At 49.0% G+C, this 19,349-nt stretch overlaps 1 protein-coding gene across 5 annotated transcripts in view; it reads right to left on the bottom strand.

Annotated features, from left to right (window-relative positions):
* The window catches only part of MYRF (myelin regulatory factor), a 124,571-nt gene that overhangs the window by 36,056 nt on the left and 69,166 nt on the right, over nt 1-19,349 (bottom strand). For all 5 annotated transcript variants that reach the window (XM_090032282.1, XM_090032281.1, XM_090032280.1 and 2 more), the window contains 7 exons: nt 6,873-7,068; nt 6,013-6,089; nt 5,506-5,616; nt 4,434-4,524; nt 2,339-2,539; nt 1,312-1,420; nt 355-464 (listed from right to left, as the gene is read on the bottom strand). In XM_090032282.1, coding sequence (XP_089888408.1) covers nt 355-464; nt 1,312-1,420; nt 2,339-2,539; nt 4,434-4,524; nt 5,506-5,616; nt 6,013-6,089; nt 6,873-7,068 — 895 coding nt within the window. The remainder of the gene's footprint in view (nt 1-354; nt 465-1,311; nt 1,421-2,338; nt 2,540-4,433; nt 4,525-5,505; nt 5,617-6,012; nt 6,090-6,872; nt 7,069-19,349) is intronic.

The following is a 19,349-nucleotide window of genomic DNA, read 5'->3' as shown; positions in this document are numbered from 1 at the left end:
CAGAACAGATGCCTTTCTGTCTAGCCCTTGGCTTCTGACCCCTTATTCCTGAGCTTCTGCCTGTAGACTTCTTGTTCCAGACTCCAGCACCTGACCTCTTTGCTCCACACTTTGCAGCTCCCAACTCCCTTGGCCCATGGTTCTACTTGAAGTGACCACCGAGATCTCAGTCCCTTACAGATCTCAGCTTTCTGGCCTTCCTGCTCCTGATCCTTTGACTCTTGATTCTAGTCTGGACTTTGTCTCGTCTTGATTCTCTTGTGACCCTGTTGGATCAAGCCCAAGCCACCTATGTCCCAGTTGTACTCCTGAACCTTGTTCTCATTAGTGGTGCTCTCTGGAGGAGGAACTAACCTTATTCACCACCAGGAAGTTCTCAATGGTCTTCCCATTGGCAAAGACCAGGTCCCCGGTGTCTTTCACAGCTTCTGGGAGAATCTCTTTTATTTCCTGAGCAATGACACCTGCAGAAAAATAATATCATTGGATCAATGGACCTCAATGGTTCCAAACCCTGAGGACAAGAACAGATGAAACTTTTATACCAGTGTTACTGGCAAACAGACAATGCAAACCCCTAAACCAGGGTAACATGACCCAATCTAGTGTAGAACTACTCCTCAAGGGGTCAGGAATAAAAACACACACTACCTGTGCAAGTTACATCAGTTTAGGTTTCACCTCAGGGTAGATCCATCCTGGAGTGGAACTTTAGCACATGGATATTACCTACTCCCCCTGCCACCTAATAGCAAGGCAAGTAATAACCACCTACTATGTGAGTTAACCCAGATAGCTGCACCTCCATCCATTACAGATCCTCACCTGATTTAAATTGGCATACAAGTCGTATGTATGATGCACAGGATATGTAGTCACCTGACTATGCCTTAAGTCACTTTCCAAAATGGCCATCTATTTCCTACAAATCAGTCAGTGGCTGACATGAATCCTTCACTCTGTGTAGCAACTAACCACATATCAGATCATAAGTGACTGGTTCCTAGAAGGCTTTACACTGTGGTTAAATTCCAGCCAATGAAAAGCAACCAGACAAGGGACTTTTGGCTACTGGCTATTCTCAAGTTATACACTTATTGTACATGCACTTAGTTTATTGGGCTGCTGCAGGGCACAAGGGAGAGGCTTCAGCACAGAGGCCAGGGGCCCAATAGAGCAGTGGAAGGATTTGTGTACCTTGGCTGATGCACACATAGTAGTTTGCAGAACAGACATGGAAGCTTTAATAACCCACTACAACTACACATATGCTATGTAGAACCTGTGAGGATGATGTCCAGGGTTGTGTACCTGTCTCTAGGGTATTTTCAATCCCCATGGTGGCAGCAAACTCTGGCTTGTAGTTATAGTGCACCAGGCGCATACGGGAGATCCTCTTCAACTGTTCAGTGGTATCCACCTGGGAAGAGGCAAGCACAGGTCAAGGCTATAAGTAGGATGCTGACTCCTAGAAGTCCCAGAGTTAGGCCCAGGCAGCCATAAGTGAAGATAACAATGCTTCACACCAGTGTCTGCAGCAGTGATCCCGCTGACACTGAACAAGAACACCCACCTCCCCAGGGCCACCTGCTAGGCCAGGTCAGCTACCAACCAGGAATATAATCCAGTTCTTGGATTCATCAAATAAGGAACATGTCAAATGAAACAAAATGGACTGACCCACCCTCGCACACCAGGGGACAAGGCAGAGAAAGTTCTTCTTTACGTGAAGATTACACTTAGGGCTGCCAGGTTCTGGAATGGACTCAAAGGGAGGTGGTGCTCTTCAAGAGGAGGCTGGATAGATATTTGGCTGGGGTGTTATGACCCCAGCACTCATTCCTGCCTGGGGCAGGGGGTTGGACCTGATGATCTGTTTAGGTCCCTTCCAACCCTAAGCACTATGATACTGTCCCTCACAGCACTTGACCTTGCTATGAGGGATTAATCAGGGCAAGTAAATTAAGAACTGATCAAGGCATTTCCTCAGAATTCTGCCCAATCCTGCTCTACAGTTCAATAACGTTTGGTTCATTGTGCTCAATGGTTTTCATTCTGTTGCTTCTGCGTTTCCTGGTTCTAGCTAGAATCCAAAGAGCTGAATCTCCATGAGACAGGCTGTGCCCAGCAAGCAGACAGGTGGTTGCATTCTTGTGGTACATCCAGCCTGGGAGGCAATAGGCAAATCACAGGGTCTTAGGATAGACCTCACTCTTTGAGACTGCCAGCTCAGCTAGGCAAATGGAGCAGGCTAATGTCAACACTCAAACCATGTATGTTCTTCCCCAGTACCATGACCCTCTTTAGAGCCATTTGCTGGGCCCAGGCCAGCCCTCACCTCCTGGATGTCCTCTTTCACGCGGATATCAGATGGGTGCATCAGTGAACCCATGACTTTCACATTGCCATGAACCACAAGGGCTTCATCAGGGCGGTCGGTGTTGATGCCAACTCGGCCATGGTGAAAGACAGTGTCAGGGAGCTGAGCCCGCTGCCAGAGAACATCACTGTCACTCTCAAACTGTCCTGGGTTTGAGGCCTGTGAAGAGACAACACAGTAGTGACTGGTGAGTCTCACTGGCAGCAGTGATTATTGAGAGATGAAGAAAGGGCTGGTAAGCTGGGAGCAGAGGGGAGCTCTACATGACACCCCTCACTGATTTAACTCCACTAGACAGACACCAAAGGGCCAGGGTGCCATGCATGGCTCTGTGGTGGTGGGTATCTGCCACACACACAGAAAGCTGCCTGTGTTAGAACTACAAGAGAAGCAGCTCTTGTGGCTGCCTGCAAGAGCAAAGAGCTTCTGATTCAAGAAGGGTTGTTTCACACCTCATATATATATAAAAACAAGGCAAACTGGAGTAAAATGCAGTGACAGGACCTATGTTACAGCCTGCCCACACAGTACTGCCACAACCTTACTCTGGGAATGAGCTGTATGTTGCATGAATGACTGCTAGGGGCAGCCTGGTCCAACAACCTGAAGACCCATGAGACTGCTTGAAGGGTCTAACTGGCAAAGGCTTGTGAACCCAGTGACATGAAAAGCACCCTTGGTAACAGGTCCTTAAACTGTGAGCCTTCTGGACAAACACAAAGCCTGAGGCCCAGCAACAGCAGTTCTGCAAGACAGAGTCAGAGGCAACTTGCCTGGATAACGCCCCCCTACCCTTTCTGCCTTACTTCTGACAAGTAAGTCCATGGGGGTGTGAGGCAGAGCTCTGCAGCAGCAGAAGGCAATGCTGCTAAGCCAGACAAAGCAGTGAGAGACAGGAATTTTATGTGGGCTGAGGCGAAGGCAGGAGTCTTATTCCAGAGACCACAGCACAAAGCCCTGCCTGCCCCTTGTGAAGAAGCAGCCCTGAGGGGTGTAGTGCTCTCTTCTAGTTGAAACCCAGCTCTGTTCAAGGCTCTTCCTGAAGGAATTGATCAAGAGAAACAGTTGCAGTGTCCACATCCATTCCTTTCCTTTCCAGATTGCTCCTATTCTGAGCTGGCTGCCACCTAAGCCTTTGGAGCTCTTGCAACATCTTATCGCCTGAACAGGGATGGCCCAAGTGCTGGGGACTGCCATAGTGCATGGGGTCTCACTCCCTGAATCATGCAGGCATGTGCTGCTGGGGTGTCATGGGGAGACACTGGCCAAAAGCTATCTGTGCGAAGATTAAGCCATGGCTGCACCTATGATAAATCTGGGCAGCCTACCCAGGGGATCTATATGGAAGCTGCACAGTTCATCATGCACCGACTTGTCTATAAAATCCAGGGTCCCCATCCATCCAACCTGGTCCTTTGCTATAGAACATGGATAAAACCCTTAAAAGGCAGCTGAGCTGAGATCATCATAGTGTCCTAGCCATTTTTTTTTTTTTAATGCTTCCTGCTTCTGCTTGGCTTTACAAGACCCAGCTTCTTCCCCAGAGCTACAGTCCTCAAGCCCCAACCAAAATACTCCCCAGGGCAGTAGGAGGCTCCTAGAATCAAGCCCTTTGCGCATTAAATATCCTTCCTCACAGCCTTGCCTGCAAACTTGAACACTGCTGCCTCAGCCACTCCAGGTGGCATTACCCCTCGGGCCTATGTGTCTGGAGAAATCTGCAGTGGCTCTCTCTCTAAGGCAATCCTGACCATGCAGATCCCTCACCCCTAGCAGCCCCTTCCGTAGGCCCAGCCTCGGTGACCCTCCTGAAGAATATGCTATTTTCTCTGTCCATGTTTCCCTGCTGGATTTCTACTAAGGCTGGGAAATGGGGGTTCTTTGGCTGGTTGTTGTGGGCTGCCTTCCTCATTGAGTGCATGAGGATTGAGAGTGGGGAGCACTGAAAAGGCAGGAAAAGTTGGCAGCATATCCCAGACAGTGCAGCAAATGGCAGTGGAGCTCCCAAAAGCTGGAGAGAGGTGTCCAGGTGGACAGAAAAGTGTGGACTTACTCTGACAATGATGCGCTCAGAGATATGGGCTGCGAGCGTGTAGTTTTGATTTTGGGCGTGTGCCTGCAGGGCCACAACCAGCATGAAGTACCTGCAAACAAGAGATACCTATAAGGGCACCAGCAAAGTACACATTCCAAGATGGACATATTTGATACTGGCTTCCCATACAGAGATGTCCCAGTATCTGTCTTGGACACAGCTGGTATCAACTCCCCTCAAACAGACAGGGATACTTTGCACAGTGACATGTGGGTGATATCCCCACTCTGAACACAGTTTCTGGGTTTTTGGTTGTAGTCATGTTGGTCTAAGGACATAGGCAGGCAATTGTTTGGGTAGATGTGAGGGAAGAAAGGTGGGGGTGGGGGGAAGATAAGTGTAAGAAGACAGTTCTGGCAGGTACTGGTGAATCAGATTTATGACACATTACACCTGCCTGACATTACAACCCTCCCATCTCCTAGTTTTCTGCCCTTTGTCTTCCTGATTTCCAGCTATTTCCTTTCTCAGAAGCAGCCTCCCTTCTACCTTGTATTACTAGTGCTGTAGAGTCTCCCTTACTCACCTTCAGCTTCACCTTCAACTAGCAAAATTTTTCTCCATAACCTGGGCCTGGCTGGGCTAGCCCAGTATTCAGGTCAGAGTCTACCACACACACCCAGTTAAACGAGCAACTTGATTAGGGTGCAGGCTTCATTATGAGTTAGATACTCAGGAAGCTGCCAGAGGGGAGAAGAGAAGAGATGGTGTGGCTTGAGCCCAACTACCATCTCTCAGATGTGATGTAAGCCCAAGGTCCTGGCCACCCGCTGTCACTGACCAGCTGAGCTTCTTGCTCGTTCATGATCTGCAGCGTCTTCCAAGGATGGCAGTGGAGTCACTCACAACCAACCCCTGGATCCCATCTCCCCTTTGCTCACTCTAACAAGATGTCTTGATTAAAACAGCAGTGCTCCCAAGTGGAAGGCACAGCTCAATGTCAATCCACTAACAAAATGGTCCCCCCTCTTCATCCTCCTCCCCACCCACCCCACCATAACAGCCAGGAGGAGATCATGTTGCTGCTCACCTCTGGTCAGGGTTAGGCTTTCCTTTCTTCCTCATGTTATTGGCTGTGGTCTCGCTGAAGTGCAACCGCCCCACAGTGACCTTTGTAACCTGCTCAGAAGGCAGGTTGACCCTGGGAAAGGGGAAGCAGGAGAGTAATTGAGAACACAGATCAAAAGAAGGCCACATGAAGAGTGGTCATTTCCTCTACTGTAGGAGAACCAAACCTAGTTCCGGTAATCTGGGGAACCCCCACATTTTCTTCATGTCAACGGGTGCCACCAATATGCACAAAATCTGTGTCCAGGGGAAAGGCGAATCCCCCCACAGACTTAATATGTTCAAGATGATGAGGATGGGACCTCATCTGGGGAAGAGACAAAGAACATTTTATATACCCAACCCACCTGGTCCCTCCATCCTAGCACCTCAAGGATCCCTGGCCCTACTCTGCCTTCCTTCCACTCCTCAGGTAGTTCTCTGATGGTACACAAACATGCGTGCACACAGCAGCAGCAGGAGCACTTACGTGACAGGGTTGAAGGGACGTTTGCTACGATCAGACTGCGACTGTTCTATGTTGATTGACTGGTTCAAGGCCTCTAGCTGAAGAGAAGATTCAGGTACATGTTAGAGACAGGAATGTTGCAGCTTTACCCACTCTCACCCCCTTCTCACACAGGTGTATAATCCAGCCACCTGCCAATCTGCCAGTTTTGAGTATCATAACTGCTGCTCAGGAGAGGCTTGGTTACCTTGTGCCTCTCCCGCTACCCATCACCTGTGCTGCCGCTCCCTCTCCAGTTGCGAGTCTGGAAAGGTAGAGTGCTGAAGCGTCACAGAGTTTGGACCAAATGGCCTCCTCCTGGGTTCTCCCATCCAGACTCACACATACAAGGGCCAGTGTCCAGAGAGATGTGCAAGCACACAGGCCAGATTTCCCAGGAGCAGTTTCCTGAGTGCCCGTGTCAGAAATACTCTGCGATTGACTCTGGCCTACCTCAGCCCAGGAGGTGGGGCTAGAGTACAAGGCTCAGACCCTTGCTTTGGGCAAAAAGTACTGGTCACAAACCGTGACCCACCCACACCCATGCAGACATGATCACACAGATGGCACACTCAGCACCCTTGTCTATCAGGCACACTCACACATAGAGCAGCGTTACTCACTTTTTCCACACACAGGCACCCACAGAGTGTGTGGAAGGTGCATGTTCAACATTTAGGCCTCTATTCACACACACGGTAACAAAATACACATTCACCCATGCAGATTCACACAGGCACACTCCTTGACACGTACCATCCTACACACACCAACACTGTGTTCATCCACCCCGTGATTCTTCCCAGTCCTCAGGTACTGCAGATTCTCCTTTCAGGACTTACCTTGACTCCATGCAGCTTCAGATAGAAGCACTCAAGGGGTTTCAGGCCCTCTGGCGTCTTCACATACTTGGGATCTCCAAGCATGCCAATGTACACTGTGACTTGGAAGTGGTTCTTCTTCTGGCACACAAAGGCATCGTCACCCACTGAGAAGTTGAACCCTTTGTCCGCATCCACCCGGTAGGTTAGCATAGGGCTGTATACCATAATGGGGAGAAAAGGGGGTAGATGTCAGACTGAAGGGTCAACAATCCACTGAGAGCTACACATGACCTGATGACTTATGCTAACTAGAAGAACGTAAGTAACACCTGAAAAGAGGACACCTTCCAACTTGCGAACGATTGCGCAGGCCACCTTTCCTCACCATCACAACCAGATGACACCAGTAGGGGCAAGTATTGCTAACATGTGCAAGTAGCATGAGGGAAGTATGGTTGTTAAAATTTTCCTCCAATGCAATTCAGGCAACTGGAAACAAAGGGGAAAGAGCCAGCATCATGTAACCATTCCCCTTTTCTGCAGACCATCTGCCAGTGCTACACAGGACACTCAGAAACCTAGCTTCACAAACTTCTGTTCTATGCTGACTTTTGTCCAACAACTTCAAAGTGCTGATCGGCACAAAATGGCCTGCAGCTAGTTCTGGACTCAGACAAAACAACTGTCTCACAGCAAGTCTGCACAGAAATTTCAGGAAGAGAGTGCAAGCGTATCCCACATCCAGGAGGGATGTCAGGGTGATTATACCAGAACGAAAGGAAAGGTACACCACAGAACAAGACTTTGATCAGGATACAAACACCCAGCTCTTAGAAAAGGTGCCATGTGATCCTTACTGATCACCAGTGGACCTGACAACAGGCTTACATCTCACTTGAGAGGGATGTTGTCCAATAACACACCTCCCCTTTGCATCACACTGGAGCAGACTCAGAGCAGATTCAGAGAGAAGAAAACTCCACAATGAACCACCAACACTACCTCCCATTTCCCCTGGGCTTTTCTTCCATTCACCTACTGTCCAGGCTTAATGTATGTGATCAGCCTGCTGAGTGCTGCTTCTCAAGATTCAGAGTTTGGGCTGGAGAGTCAAGACTGATCCAGGGATCTACATTAAGGCAAGCGTTGGACTCTCTCTATAGGCCTTCTATCTTGGATAGGACCATCTGAAGCCTCTCCCAGTGACTGCTCAGACTCAGATCTCTACATCACTGACCCTGGCCTTGCTGCCAGGCTGTACCCACCCCGAGCAGGCAGATTCCCAGGAAAATCAGAACCACCTGCTGCTGCTGCTTACAGTTTCCAGCTCCCACAATGCCATGTCCAAGGTGGGAGTGGGAGGGAAAACCTGGGCTGCAGAGAAGAAACACACACACCAGCTGGGAAGGTTTAATCTATGTCTCCTTAACAGCCTGGTTACTGTGGTAACAGTGAAAATATGTGGCCTTTGCAGTGAAGCCCCTTTTCTTCCACCTCCCAAGATCTCTGGCCTGCTGTTTGGGGGAGCAAGGGGCCCCCTCAGCTGTGCTGCCTGCCAGGTACAAGTGGGTAAGCAAGCCCACTTGCATCACTCACTCTCACCAAGCATTTCAACTGGGGGAGGCAATATGCTTCCCCTGTCTTTTTTAGTTTGCTCAATTTTCAAATCATAGGGCACACTGTTTTGTATTGTAGACAGTGGTCAGCAACATTCTCTGTTCCCAAAATGAGGTGGCTGAGGGCTGAGGCAGGCTAGTGTTACAACCCAGCCTCTGCTGCCACCAAACCCTGTGCCACTGGAAAGCTGTCAAAAGCCAACCCCTAGTTCTGCAGACCACATTCAGCCAGCCAGCCATAGATGGCTGACCCGTTTTAAGAGAATGTGGGCAGAATGGGAGCCAGGCCTTGCTTTTCACCGCAAGCATTACAAAAAGACCATGCCTCCTTTCACTAGGGAAAGCACAGTCCCAACTTCCTCCCAGTAGAGACAGACGAGTAGATAGATAGCATTAAGAAGAGTGAGTAGGATGGAATGGTGGCCACTGACGATCAGATTCCTAAGCCAGACATTGTAGGAAGCTGGTAAATGCAGAAAGGATCACTCCCCTTTCTATACTAACCCTCCCCCAGGAGAGAGATGAACAGCAGCAGTTTCAGAAAGTTCTCCAATACCATCTTCAACTTTTTGCTGAGATGTGGCCAACACAAACGGCAGGTCTCAGCATGCCGCACTGTATCCCTGATCTATGCAGCCTGCCCACCAGGCCTGCTGGGCTTTCCCCACTCCTGCTAGAAATGCAACGATTATGCACAGAAGACAGAAGATATTCAGGGATCCTCTCTTCAAGGATTAATGCAAAGAACCTGGAAGATCATTCACACTTGCTTTCACATCAGAGACTTGCTGTTTGGAGGGTCACACTTCCACACCTAGGAAAAGGGTATGAATTTTCACTGTTTCAATGGCTAATTACACGGGAGGAGTTCAGAGAGATGTGACAGCCTGAGGTCATACAGCATTTTTGTTACGGGGCCAGGATTAGATCCCTGATGTCTGAGTGCACCTCACAGGCTTCACTGCTGCCTGAGGAGTCCAGCTGAAACCTGCTCCATTCAATGCCATGACAGCACAGCCTCGGGAGAAAAGAACCAGTGCAGCCCACAGAGGGGCAGCTCTTCACTGAGAACTTCATAAAGTTTTGTCTCTTCTTCCCACATGATCGGAATCTCTCAGGTCTCCCTAAGGTCTCAGTGGCCTCTCAGCTGAACCAGCCAGGACAGGACACTGACAATCAAAGAAAGCAACAACAGAAACAGTAAGTGGGTCCTCTGTGTAGAATCCACATCCTGGCCTACCTTGTTCTGACATCCGTTCATCTCATACAAGTTGCCCCCCTGCACTGGCCTATCAGATTACTCCCATCATGCTGCCAGCTGAGGCCAAATTAGCCAAAACTAATTCCAAATCCAAGAGTTCAGAACCATAAGCGGCCCTACAACCAGCAAACATCCTCCACCTGTACCTGGGGCTTCAGATATTTCCAAAACCTCTGGCAGGGATCTTATGTGCAGGCCCAAGCCTGGAGACCTGGGGTTTGGATACCCCCAAATTTTGCTTGCCCTTAGCCAAAAGGCCCTTGGAACAAGCAAGGAAGGAGACACCCATTTCCATAAACTGGGCTTAAAGCTGCTGCACCTCAGCAGGTACTGAACCATGCCAGAAGAGCTGAGATACACCACACATCATTTGTGTCACTGCAGTCTCCCTTGTGGTGAATGGGTTAATGCTGAACAAAGTCTCTGGGGTGCTTCCAGGTTCTGGTGAGCAAACTCCCAGGAATCCCCATAAATAACCGTTTCCTTTTTTCTTGAAGCACCAGAGAGACCTTGGCCTGCCTGAGATGTGCCCTGAACAAAACCAGACAAGGGAAGGAAAGTGTGCTACCTTAGCCAGGAAGAATGAGAGGAATTTCTCCCTCTTTCTCTCTCTCAACCCGCCCCCGCCTTGCTCAGAGTATTAGGCTTTTATTTTGCCATCCCTGTCTTCCTGCAAGATTCCTTTCTTTTCCTGCTGGTTCTTCTCTCATAGGACTCTACACTGGAACAGGCCCAGGATCTATTGAATCTGGTATCCCATCTTTGAGAATGTCCAGCACCAGATGCTTCTTCAGTAGAAAGTGCCAGTGAAAGGCAGATGAGGATGATCTTTAACCAATTCTTCACCTCCATTTTCTTGTGCAGGGACCAGGACTTCCTCACCGTGATGCAAGACGGACTCAACGGGAACGCTTCCAAACCTCAGGTTGGGGAGGACCAGGTTAGAGAGCTTCTGGAGGGACTGGATGTGTTCAAATCAGCGGGTCCAGATGCTCTCCACCCCAGGGTGTTGAGGGAGCTAGCAGGGGTTATTGCAGGGCCCTTGGCACGGCTTTACGAGCGCTCATGGTGCTCGGGCCAGCTGCCAGATGATTGGAAGATAGCCAACATAGTCCCCATCTTTAAAAAAGGGAGGAGGGAAGACCCCAGCAACTACAGGCCCGTCAGTCTTACCTCAATCCTAGGGAAACTCTTTGAGAAGATCACCATGGAGCACATCTGCGACGGGCCGGCTTCAGGGATGATGCTCAAGGGCAACCAGCACAGTTTCATTAGGGGCAGGTCATGTCAGACCAATCTGATTGCCTTTTATGATCAGGTCACAAAAGCATTGGATGCAGGTGTCGCCGTGGATGTAGTCTTTCTGGACCTCAGCAAGGCCTTTGACACTGTCTCCCACCCCATCCTCATTACAAAACTAGGCGACTGTGGCATTGATGCCTACACAGTCAGATGGATTGCAGATTGGCTGAAGGGTTGTACTCAGAGGGTGGTGGTGGACGGGTCATATTCAACCTGGGGAGAAGTGGGCAGTGGAGTCCCCCAGGGCTTGGTCCTTGGCCCATGCTGTTCAATCTCTTTATCAGCAATTTGGACGACGGGGTAAAAAGCAGCCTGTTTAAATTTGCTGATGATACCAAGATTTGGGACGAGGTGGGCACACTACAAGGGAAGAACAGATTACAGCACGACCTGGACAGGTTACAGGGGTGCGCTAATGAAAATAGGATGGGTTTCAATACAGACAAGTGCAGGGTGCTGCACCTAGGCAGTAGGAACCAGCAGCACACTTATAAGCTGGGAAACTCCCTTCTCAAGAGCACGGAGGCAGAAAGAGATCTTGGAGTCATTGCTGACTCCAAGATGAACATGAGCCGACAATGCGAGGTCACAGTTGGCAGGGCTAACCAGACCTTGTCATGCATCCACAGGTGCATCTCAAGTAGTGCGGAGGAGGTGATCCTCCTCCTCTACGCGATACTGGTCAGGCCACAGCTGGAGTACTATGTCCGGTTCTGTGCACCCCACTTCAGGAGGGACATGGACAACATTGAGAGGGTCCAGGGGAGGGCCACCCACATGATCTGGGGACAACAGGGCAGACACTACAATGAGAGACTGAGGGACCTGAACCTGTTCAGCCTTCACAAGAGAAGGCTGAGGGGGGACCTGGTGACTATCTATAAACTCACTAGGGGAGACCAGAAGAGTTTGGGAGAGACCTTGTTTCCCCTAGCGCCTCCTGGCATAACAAGGAATAACGGCCATAAATTGTTGGAAAGTAGGTTTAGATTAGACATCCGTAAAAACTACTTCACAGTTAGGGCGGCTAGGATCTGGAACCAACTTCCAGGGGAAGTAGTGCTGGCTCCTACCCTGGGGGTCTTTAAAAAGAGGCTTGATGCCTACCTGGCTGGAGTCATTTGAGCCCAGTTTTTCTCCTGCCCAGGCAGGGGGGTCGGACTTGAAGATCTACAAGGTCCCTTCCAACCCGACTTCTATGATTCTATGATCTCCCCCAACACTGGGCCTCTGCTCTTTCTGTTCACTTTTATTCAGGTGGTCCATCCCTCACTGTTCATTTCCATGGGTCCATCACAAATTGAATCCCTGAAATCATCCTAAAGAGGTCCTTCAGGCCTGGGTCGTCAGACAAGCCAGATCCAACATATACACAGCCTCCAATGCTTACACGCTTACACACACACACACACACTCCACTTTGCACAAATACACAGCTCACCCACTCTAGCCCTGCTCTCTTCACCTCTCCAGCAAGTGTACAGTCTCTTTTCATCTCCCCCCACCACACCCATCACCTCCACAGGCACCCATGGTGCAGGCTACCCTGTATATACCTCGGCACTTCTCACGGACAACCAGCTGCAGTTAAAAGAGGGAGAAGAAGAAGGAGGGGAGGGATTCCCAAAGCAAACAGGAGCCTTACAAACACGGTCTGGCTAATGTCTACTTGAACTGATTGCTGCTCAGCACACAGACGCAGAGCTTGAGCCCCTCGGCACATCCCCCTCCCCCTGCTTCTCAAGAAAAACAGAAATGCCACTGCCCTGCAGAACCCCCTTCCCCGGGGTCTGGTTCACTGTAGCTTCAGAAAGAGCAAACTGCCTGATTGGCTGTGAGTTAGGTCATCTCCATGGGCAACAATCCTAAGCAAACTTACAGGGTCTAAGGCAAAGACTGTTTAACAGCTTGTAAGACTAGACGGGAACTCCACGATTATCTGGGCTGCCCCCCTAAGTAATTCAGATCTGAGAATTTCACCCAGTGGTTTCTGCATCAAACCCATAACTTCTAGCTTGTGCAGGACATCTTTTTTAGGAAGGAAAAAAGGTCCATACCTCAGTCTTGATTTAAAAACTTCACATAAAAATTCATCTCTTCCTTTAGTCCATTGCTGCACTGCTTAATTACCCTTCCCAGAAAAAATTCCAGCCTGTAACAGCAAAAATGTGCCCCAAGTCAGGGGAGGGGTCACTGACTCTATCTCTATAATAATGCACTTTTTGAAAATGCTTACATCCTCTCAAAAAGTCTCCACTCCACCCAATTGGGGCTCCTGGCACCCGTGAATACACTGCATGAGGCCCTGGCCAGCTGGGACCCAAGTCCTGTTGGCTTGGAGATTATTTACATACATTTTGTGGGTCCTTCATATGCTTGTGATGGAAGACTGCAGCCAATATGGCACTGATGGGGGATAAAGGACTCTGGTTCCCAGGCCCTGCTATTTAGAATAAAAATGAAAACTGATCACTGAGGCATTGGTTGGCCTCATCTCTGCCAAAGGAAGCTCTGGCTGCAGCCAAAGCCACACTAGTTCTTTCTAGTGAGAGTGCAAGGGTCAGAGGGCAAAGTCCCGGGAACACAGAGGTCTAGGGTCAAAAGGATTATTTGAGCCAAAAGGCCTCTGCTGATGAGAAGTAAATTAACACAAGATTCAGAAGCCCAGGATTGGAGACTAGGCAATTTCTCCCAGAGCTGAGCAAAAGGGACAGGTTATAAACTCCCCAAAGTCAGTGTTTAGCATCAAAGATCAGGGTAAGTAAGCAAGCAGGCTAGTAAGCTAGCAGAGGAACTCAGCTACAACTGAGGTTAAAGGAGGGGGGAAAGAGAAGTGACAAAAAAAAGAGAGAAACAAAGAGGAGAAGTAAAAGGAGGGCAGAGAAGATACTGAAGTGTGTTGTGGCTGAGACCTAGCAGAAGTGAGCATCTAACTCATCAATTCCTTTCCTTCTGCAATCACCTATACACCCATGTGTCCCTTTGTGTTTCTTCCCCATCCCTCAGGATTAAATATCCAGAGACCCCCAATCCAATTAAGACTCAGTAGTTTCATACATTCTCTGGCTTGCTTCTCTCCCATTGTAAAATTCCAGAATAAGAGATAGGCATCTGCTTTGAAACAGAAAAACTGGACTCTTCTTCAGCCAACTACCACAGTATGAGTTAGTGACCCAGTGGGAGAGTCGACACAAGATGCTAACTGTGCAGTAGCTGAATAATATTGTGCAGTAGCGCATCACAGCAGAAACAAAGCTAATACGCTACTGTGCAGTATTATTCAGCTACTGCACAGTAGCATCACTAAAAAGGCTTTCGCCGGTGCTACTTGCATAGTAATTTTATTTAGTACTTGATTATACCAGTACTAAATAAATGCACAGTAACATCTCATGGAGACGCGCCCAGTTACTGCTCACCTATGCCACCAGACACCCACCCAACAGAGCACCTGACCGAAGGACATTCCAGAGACCCAAGACATACAATGTGACTATCATGATCTCTGTGATCCCCTCTTGACCAAATGAGCTTTTCCCAGGATTAGCCAGCCACTGGAGACTCACTCATGAAAAACCAACGGGACAACAGGGCTCAGCCTGAGTTGTGTTGTGTTATGTATCCCAAAAGCACTCAGCCAAGATACATATTCTCTTGCCAGCTGTCTCTCCTGTGCCAAAGGAGGGACCCTCCTTACCCCAAGCAGAAATGTAGGATCTGAGGCAATCCAAGAACCCATACTCCTCAGTGTCTAGGAGCACTTCTTTTACAAGTAAGAACTTGTAGGTCTTAACTCCAGTCTAGGGCCTACAAGAAGCCCACAGTGAGGTGGCCGGCTGGGCCAACCATGGGGAGAACCTGGAGGAAGACACCAGTCCCATTCCCATGATCAAAATGCAGACCTGTCAGTCTCATATTGAAAACACTTCTTTTTGGCTTGGGGTTGAATCTTCACCAGCTGCCTCACCTCAAATTGTAAACAAATGGTGAGGTGGAGGAGGAAAGGCTTGCTGGGATTTATCAGCACACCCTGTCAGGGAGATGAATTATGCCTGTTCTCTGGAATAAATTAACGAACTGCCTTGTTCCAGAAGTCAGCTTTGTTTTTGGAAACCATCTAATTCTTTCAAAGGTTCAGTGGGTCTGAAACCACACAACTGGTGGGAGAGGCCAAGATAAAAGATATTGCAAGTAATCCAAAACAATGACACTGGCCCTTTAGACCGACACCAGTCCCTCAAGCTGCAACACCTAAGTAAGGGCCATGGCCTTTCATGCTGAGACATAATCCCAAGCACCTGAATTCAAATTCAGAACACATCAATCCTTTCAACCCATTTCTCTGGCATCAGAGAGAGCTGGGCTTCCTTCAACAGTCCCAAACAAAACAAAGACCCCAAACCTTTGAAGTACGCCTTCCTGAACTGAAGCATACTTGCTTTATGAAAAAGGAAGCACTGGTCCTTTAAGTAGGGTATGATGATCTAGATCCCTGCAAAGGGGAGAAAGGCAGAGCAGCACATGAGCTAGTCTATGTGGGACAATGGTGCGAGATGATAATCAGGAATCGGGTAGCAGTGGTCCTGGAAAAGAGAGGCAGGGTACTGGGGTAAGATAGTACACTCCAGAGAGAGTCGTGCTCAAGACAGTGATCTGATCTAGCAGCACCCTCTACTTTGGCATTATCACATCATTAAGGCAAGAAGACATTTAGAGCCTGTCCTCCCACTCCCATATCAAGCCTCTGAGCTGGTTCTGTTCCTGTTGGGCCTTAGCCCAGAAGTGCTTCTTCCTCTCAAGTGTCATAAAAGCCCATGAAGGATTTTTAGAATTACTAGGTCAGAGAAATGAGGATTATCCCCCAGCACAGGGGAGAAAACCACCCTTCCCAATGGCCCTGCCCCAGACAGTCAAGAGTTGGACAATGGAGATCCTTCACCCACTCACACGTCTCACTTTAGCAGGTGGATTACTTTTGGCTGAGCAGATTCATAGAAGTAGGGTCGGAAGGGACCTTGCAGATCTTCTAGTACAACCCCCTGCCCTCGGCAGGAGAGAAAACTGGGTTCAAATGACCCCAGCAAGGTAATCATCAAGCCTCCTCTTAAAGACCCCCAAGGTAGAAGCCAGCACCACTTCCCTTGGAACTTGGTTCCAGATCCTAGCCACCCTGACTGTGAAGTAGTGCCTTCTAATGTCTAGTCTGAACCTACTCTCAAACAACTTACGGCCGTTATTCTTTGTTACTCTGGGAGGCGCTCGGGGGAACAAGGTCTCTCCCATTCCCCACTGGTCCCCCCTACTAAGTTTACAAATGGCCACCAGGTCCCCTCTCAGCCTTCTCTTGTGAAGGCTGAACAGGTTCAGGTCCCGTAGCCTCTCCTCATAGGGTCTGCCCTGCTGTCCCTGGATCATGTGAGTGGTCCTCCTCTGGACCCTCTCAATGCTGTCCACCTCCCATGGTCCCAGGTTTGGTCCAGGTCTCCCATAGCAACAGCCTTTAGGGTCATGATGAGTGGTGGTCATATTAACCCCCATGCCAGCAGTGGTTCAGGCAGCTGCAGAGAACAACATCTGAGCCACTGCGTCTGCACCATCAGTACACAAGGGTTAATGCTGGCACTGCTGCTGCCACTGCCACCCATCAGGCCACCAGAGGTGGGTCATTTGGGCTGGTGAGAGGCCCCAGAGTCAGGATCTGGCCCACGGGGTCAAATGAGTAAACATAAAAATGTCACCTCTCCCTAGTCATGACATCCAAACTATCCAAATCCTCCCAGAATGCAAGGTAAGAAAGTTTTGGAAAAAGAGATTCTCCACGGCAAGCAAGATCTTTCCCCTCCCCTCCCCTGCAAAGGAAGGAGCATCAAATAGGGTGCCTGAGCAAGAAGGCATTATATTGTGGCAGCTAATGCAGAAGCAGTAACTACAAAGCTAATGCCCCAAGGAAGAAACTTTCAAGAGAAACAGCATGGTGTGTAGCCTCCTCCCAGCCAGGATCTTGCCAAAAGACCTCCCCTGGCTCTTCCCCTAGAAGCCAGGCCCCTGGTGAAAGAAGAAATTGTGACTTTTGGTGGAGAAGGGTTCCCTCATGCAGGAGATTGCCTGACAGCTGTGCAGAACTGTGCCCCTATCTGGCTATTGTAGAGACCCAGAGTTTTTGTTTAGCTCTCCTGCTTGGAGTATTCTCCTGCTTCGGGCATCTGCCTAGTGAGGATGCTCTTCCATCCATGCCAGGGGGTGAAGATCTAAAAACCAGCAGCTGCCATACTCAGCTCAAAAAAAAAAAATAAAAAAATCACCCAAAGTCTGGAAGCTAATTCAGAGACTGAGGGGGCACCTTAGCTCAACACAGCAGAGTACTAAGAGTTCATGAGGGCACTAGAACTGACCCCAACTCTCTTTCTGCATTTGTCTAGCTAAAGCAAATGGCCTAATTCCAAGATAAATCCTAACTTCCTAGATTATAGCAGGTGCAAAAGAGATGCAGCTAGAATATCTGGCCCACTAAACTACTGCCAGGAATGTTACTGAATGGCTCACAGCAGATGAAGGCTTTCAAAGCTCCTGCTCAGATCACAACCACCAATGAATGTAATTGGCCTTGATGGTTTCTGTCACCTTATATATAAAGACAGAGACAGGTGTTAAACAGAGCTGAACAATGCTGGTACACAGCTGAAAAAAAAGCCTTTTTGATATGCCAGGGTAGTGGCCACTATCAAAATCCCAAACACAAAACCCTTGAAAAGGACAAAACCTGAGATGTTTCTTCCACTATCTGGTGCTGGTTGCTGCCTTCCTCATTTAGTGCAGGTTCAACAAAAGAGAAAGACCATGAGAATGTCTCCTCAAATCCCACTACCCATGGAAATCAGGCTGGGCACAGATTCTCTAGGTAGTCTTTGCAAGTGTCTAGAAAGCAATGTCCTGGGGAGAAAGGCATGTTCTGACCCTTCCACTCTGACAGACAGGTCAGACATGAACCTGAACACGTTCCTGTAGTGGAGGGGAGGGGTAAACAGAGCCATCATTAAACATCTGCTGCTTCCTGGCACAGTTGCCATCAGTAAATGCATTCCGCTACACCACTCATTGCATCTGCTTTCATGCTTTGGTGCCAGAATTTAGGTTACCAGCAGGGAGATGTTGCGAGTCATTCAAACTACCTGAGTTCTGTTTGTCCTTAACTGAAGGTCTTGGAATCACACATTCTTGTTTGTTCCAAGGAAATAATACTCAACGGTTTCCTTAGAGCAGTACTTTTTGGTTGCTCAACAGCTAGACTAAGTGTATCAGGCAGGTCAGCCTGCCAGTGGTCCCAGTGAATGTACATGCGCACATCTGGACAAATATAACCAGAGCCCAGCAATTTAGATTTTTCCTAAAGAAGCACTTCAACCAAACCAGGAGGCCCCCAAGATCAACAAAGATGGATCCTCTGCTCTAAAAGAAATTCCATCATTTGTATTCCCACCAGATTCCAATGCTTCAGTGCATGAAAAGCTCTGATCTGTGCTAGAGCACACCTTTCCCCCTCATGTGATGGATTCCCCAAGCAAGATGGTCTTTGGGACACAGTGCAGACCCCATCTCCTTTCTCCTGCTTTCAGAAGCAGTGGGAAGCTGAGGCAGTTGATGACTAATTCAGGATGTACAAGGCTGGGCCTTTCCCAAACTTCTGAGATGTGAGGGAAGGCACATATCTGCCTCAACAGGATGAGGAAGAGGAACAGCTCTGTCTGTACTCCTCAAAGCTTGAAAGGGAGGCTGTCTACTGTCCCTTTCTGTGACCACCATTCACTGTGTAAGTGCCACTGTCATTTAAGGGGCTATTAAATCAGCAGTCTCAATATGACAGGACAGATGGGATAAAACTGTCCGTCTTAAATTAAGACAGGGGTGATAAACATACAGGCCCACAGGTCAAATCTGGACTACAGAGGTGAATCATCTGGCCCACAGGAATTCTTGTGGTATGGAAGACCCACCTCTGGATCTGGCCCATGGGGCTGGAAATTTCTGTTGGTGGGGCCAGCACCTGGGGAGATGATGCCGTTGTGACATGGCCGACTGCTGAGTTTTTGAGTCGAGCAGCCGTGATGCTAACTGTCCAGGTGCTGGTCACCCCAAATTTCTGGTCATAGATTCATAGAAGTAGGGTCGGAAGGGACCTTGCAGATCTTCTAGTACAACCCCCTGCCCTCGGCAGGAGAGAAAACTGGGCTCAAATGACCCCAGCAAGGTAATCATCAAGCCTCCTCTTAAAGACCCCCAAGGTAGAAGCCAGCACCACTTCCCTTGGAAGTTGGTTCC

Source organism: Crocodylus siamensis, chromosome 2 (assembly GCF_052110815.1).
Source record: "Crocodylus siamensis isolate JL-2025a chromosome 2, ASM5211081v1, whole genome shotgun sequence".
In the NCBI taxonomy this organism is placed as follows: Eukaryota; Metazoa; Chordata; order Crocodylia; family Crocodylidae; genus Crocodylus; species Crocodylus siamensis.
The sequence above is the reverse complement of the archived record's forward strand: the minus strand, read 5'-3'. Positions and strand labels throughout refer to the sequence as shown.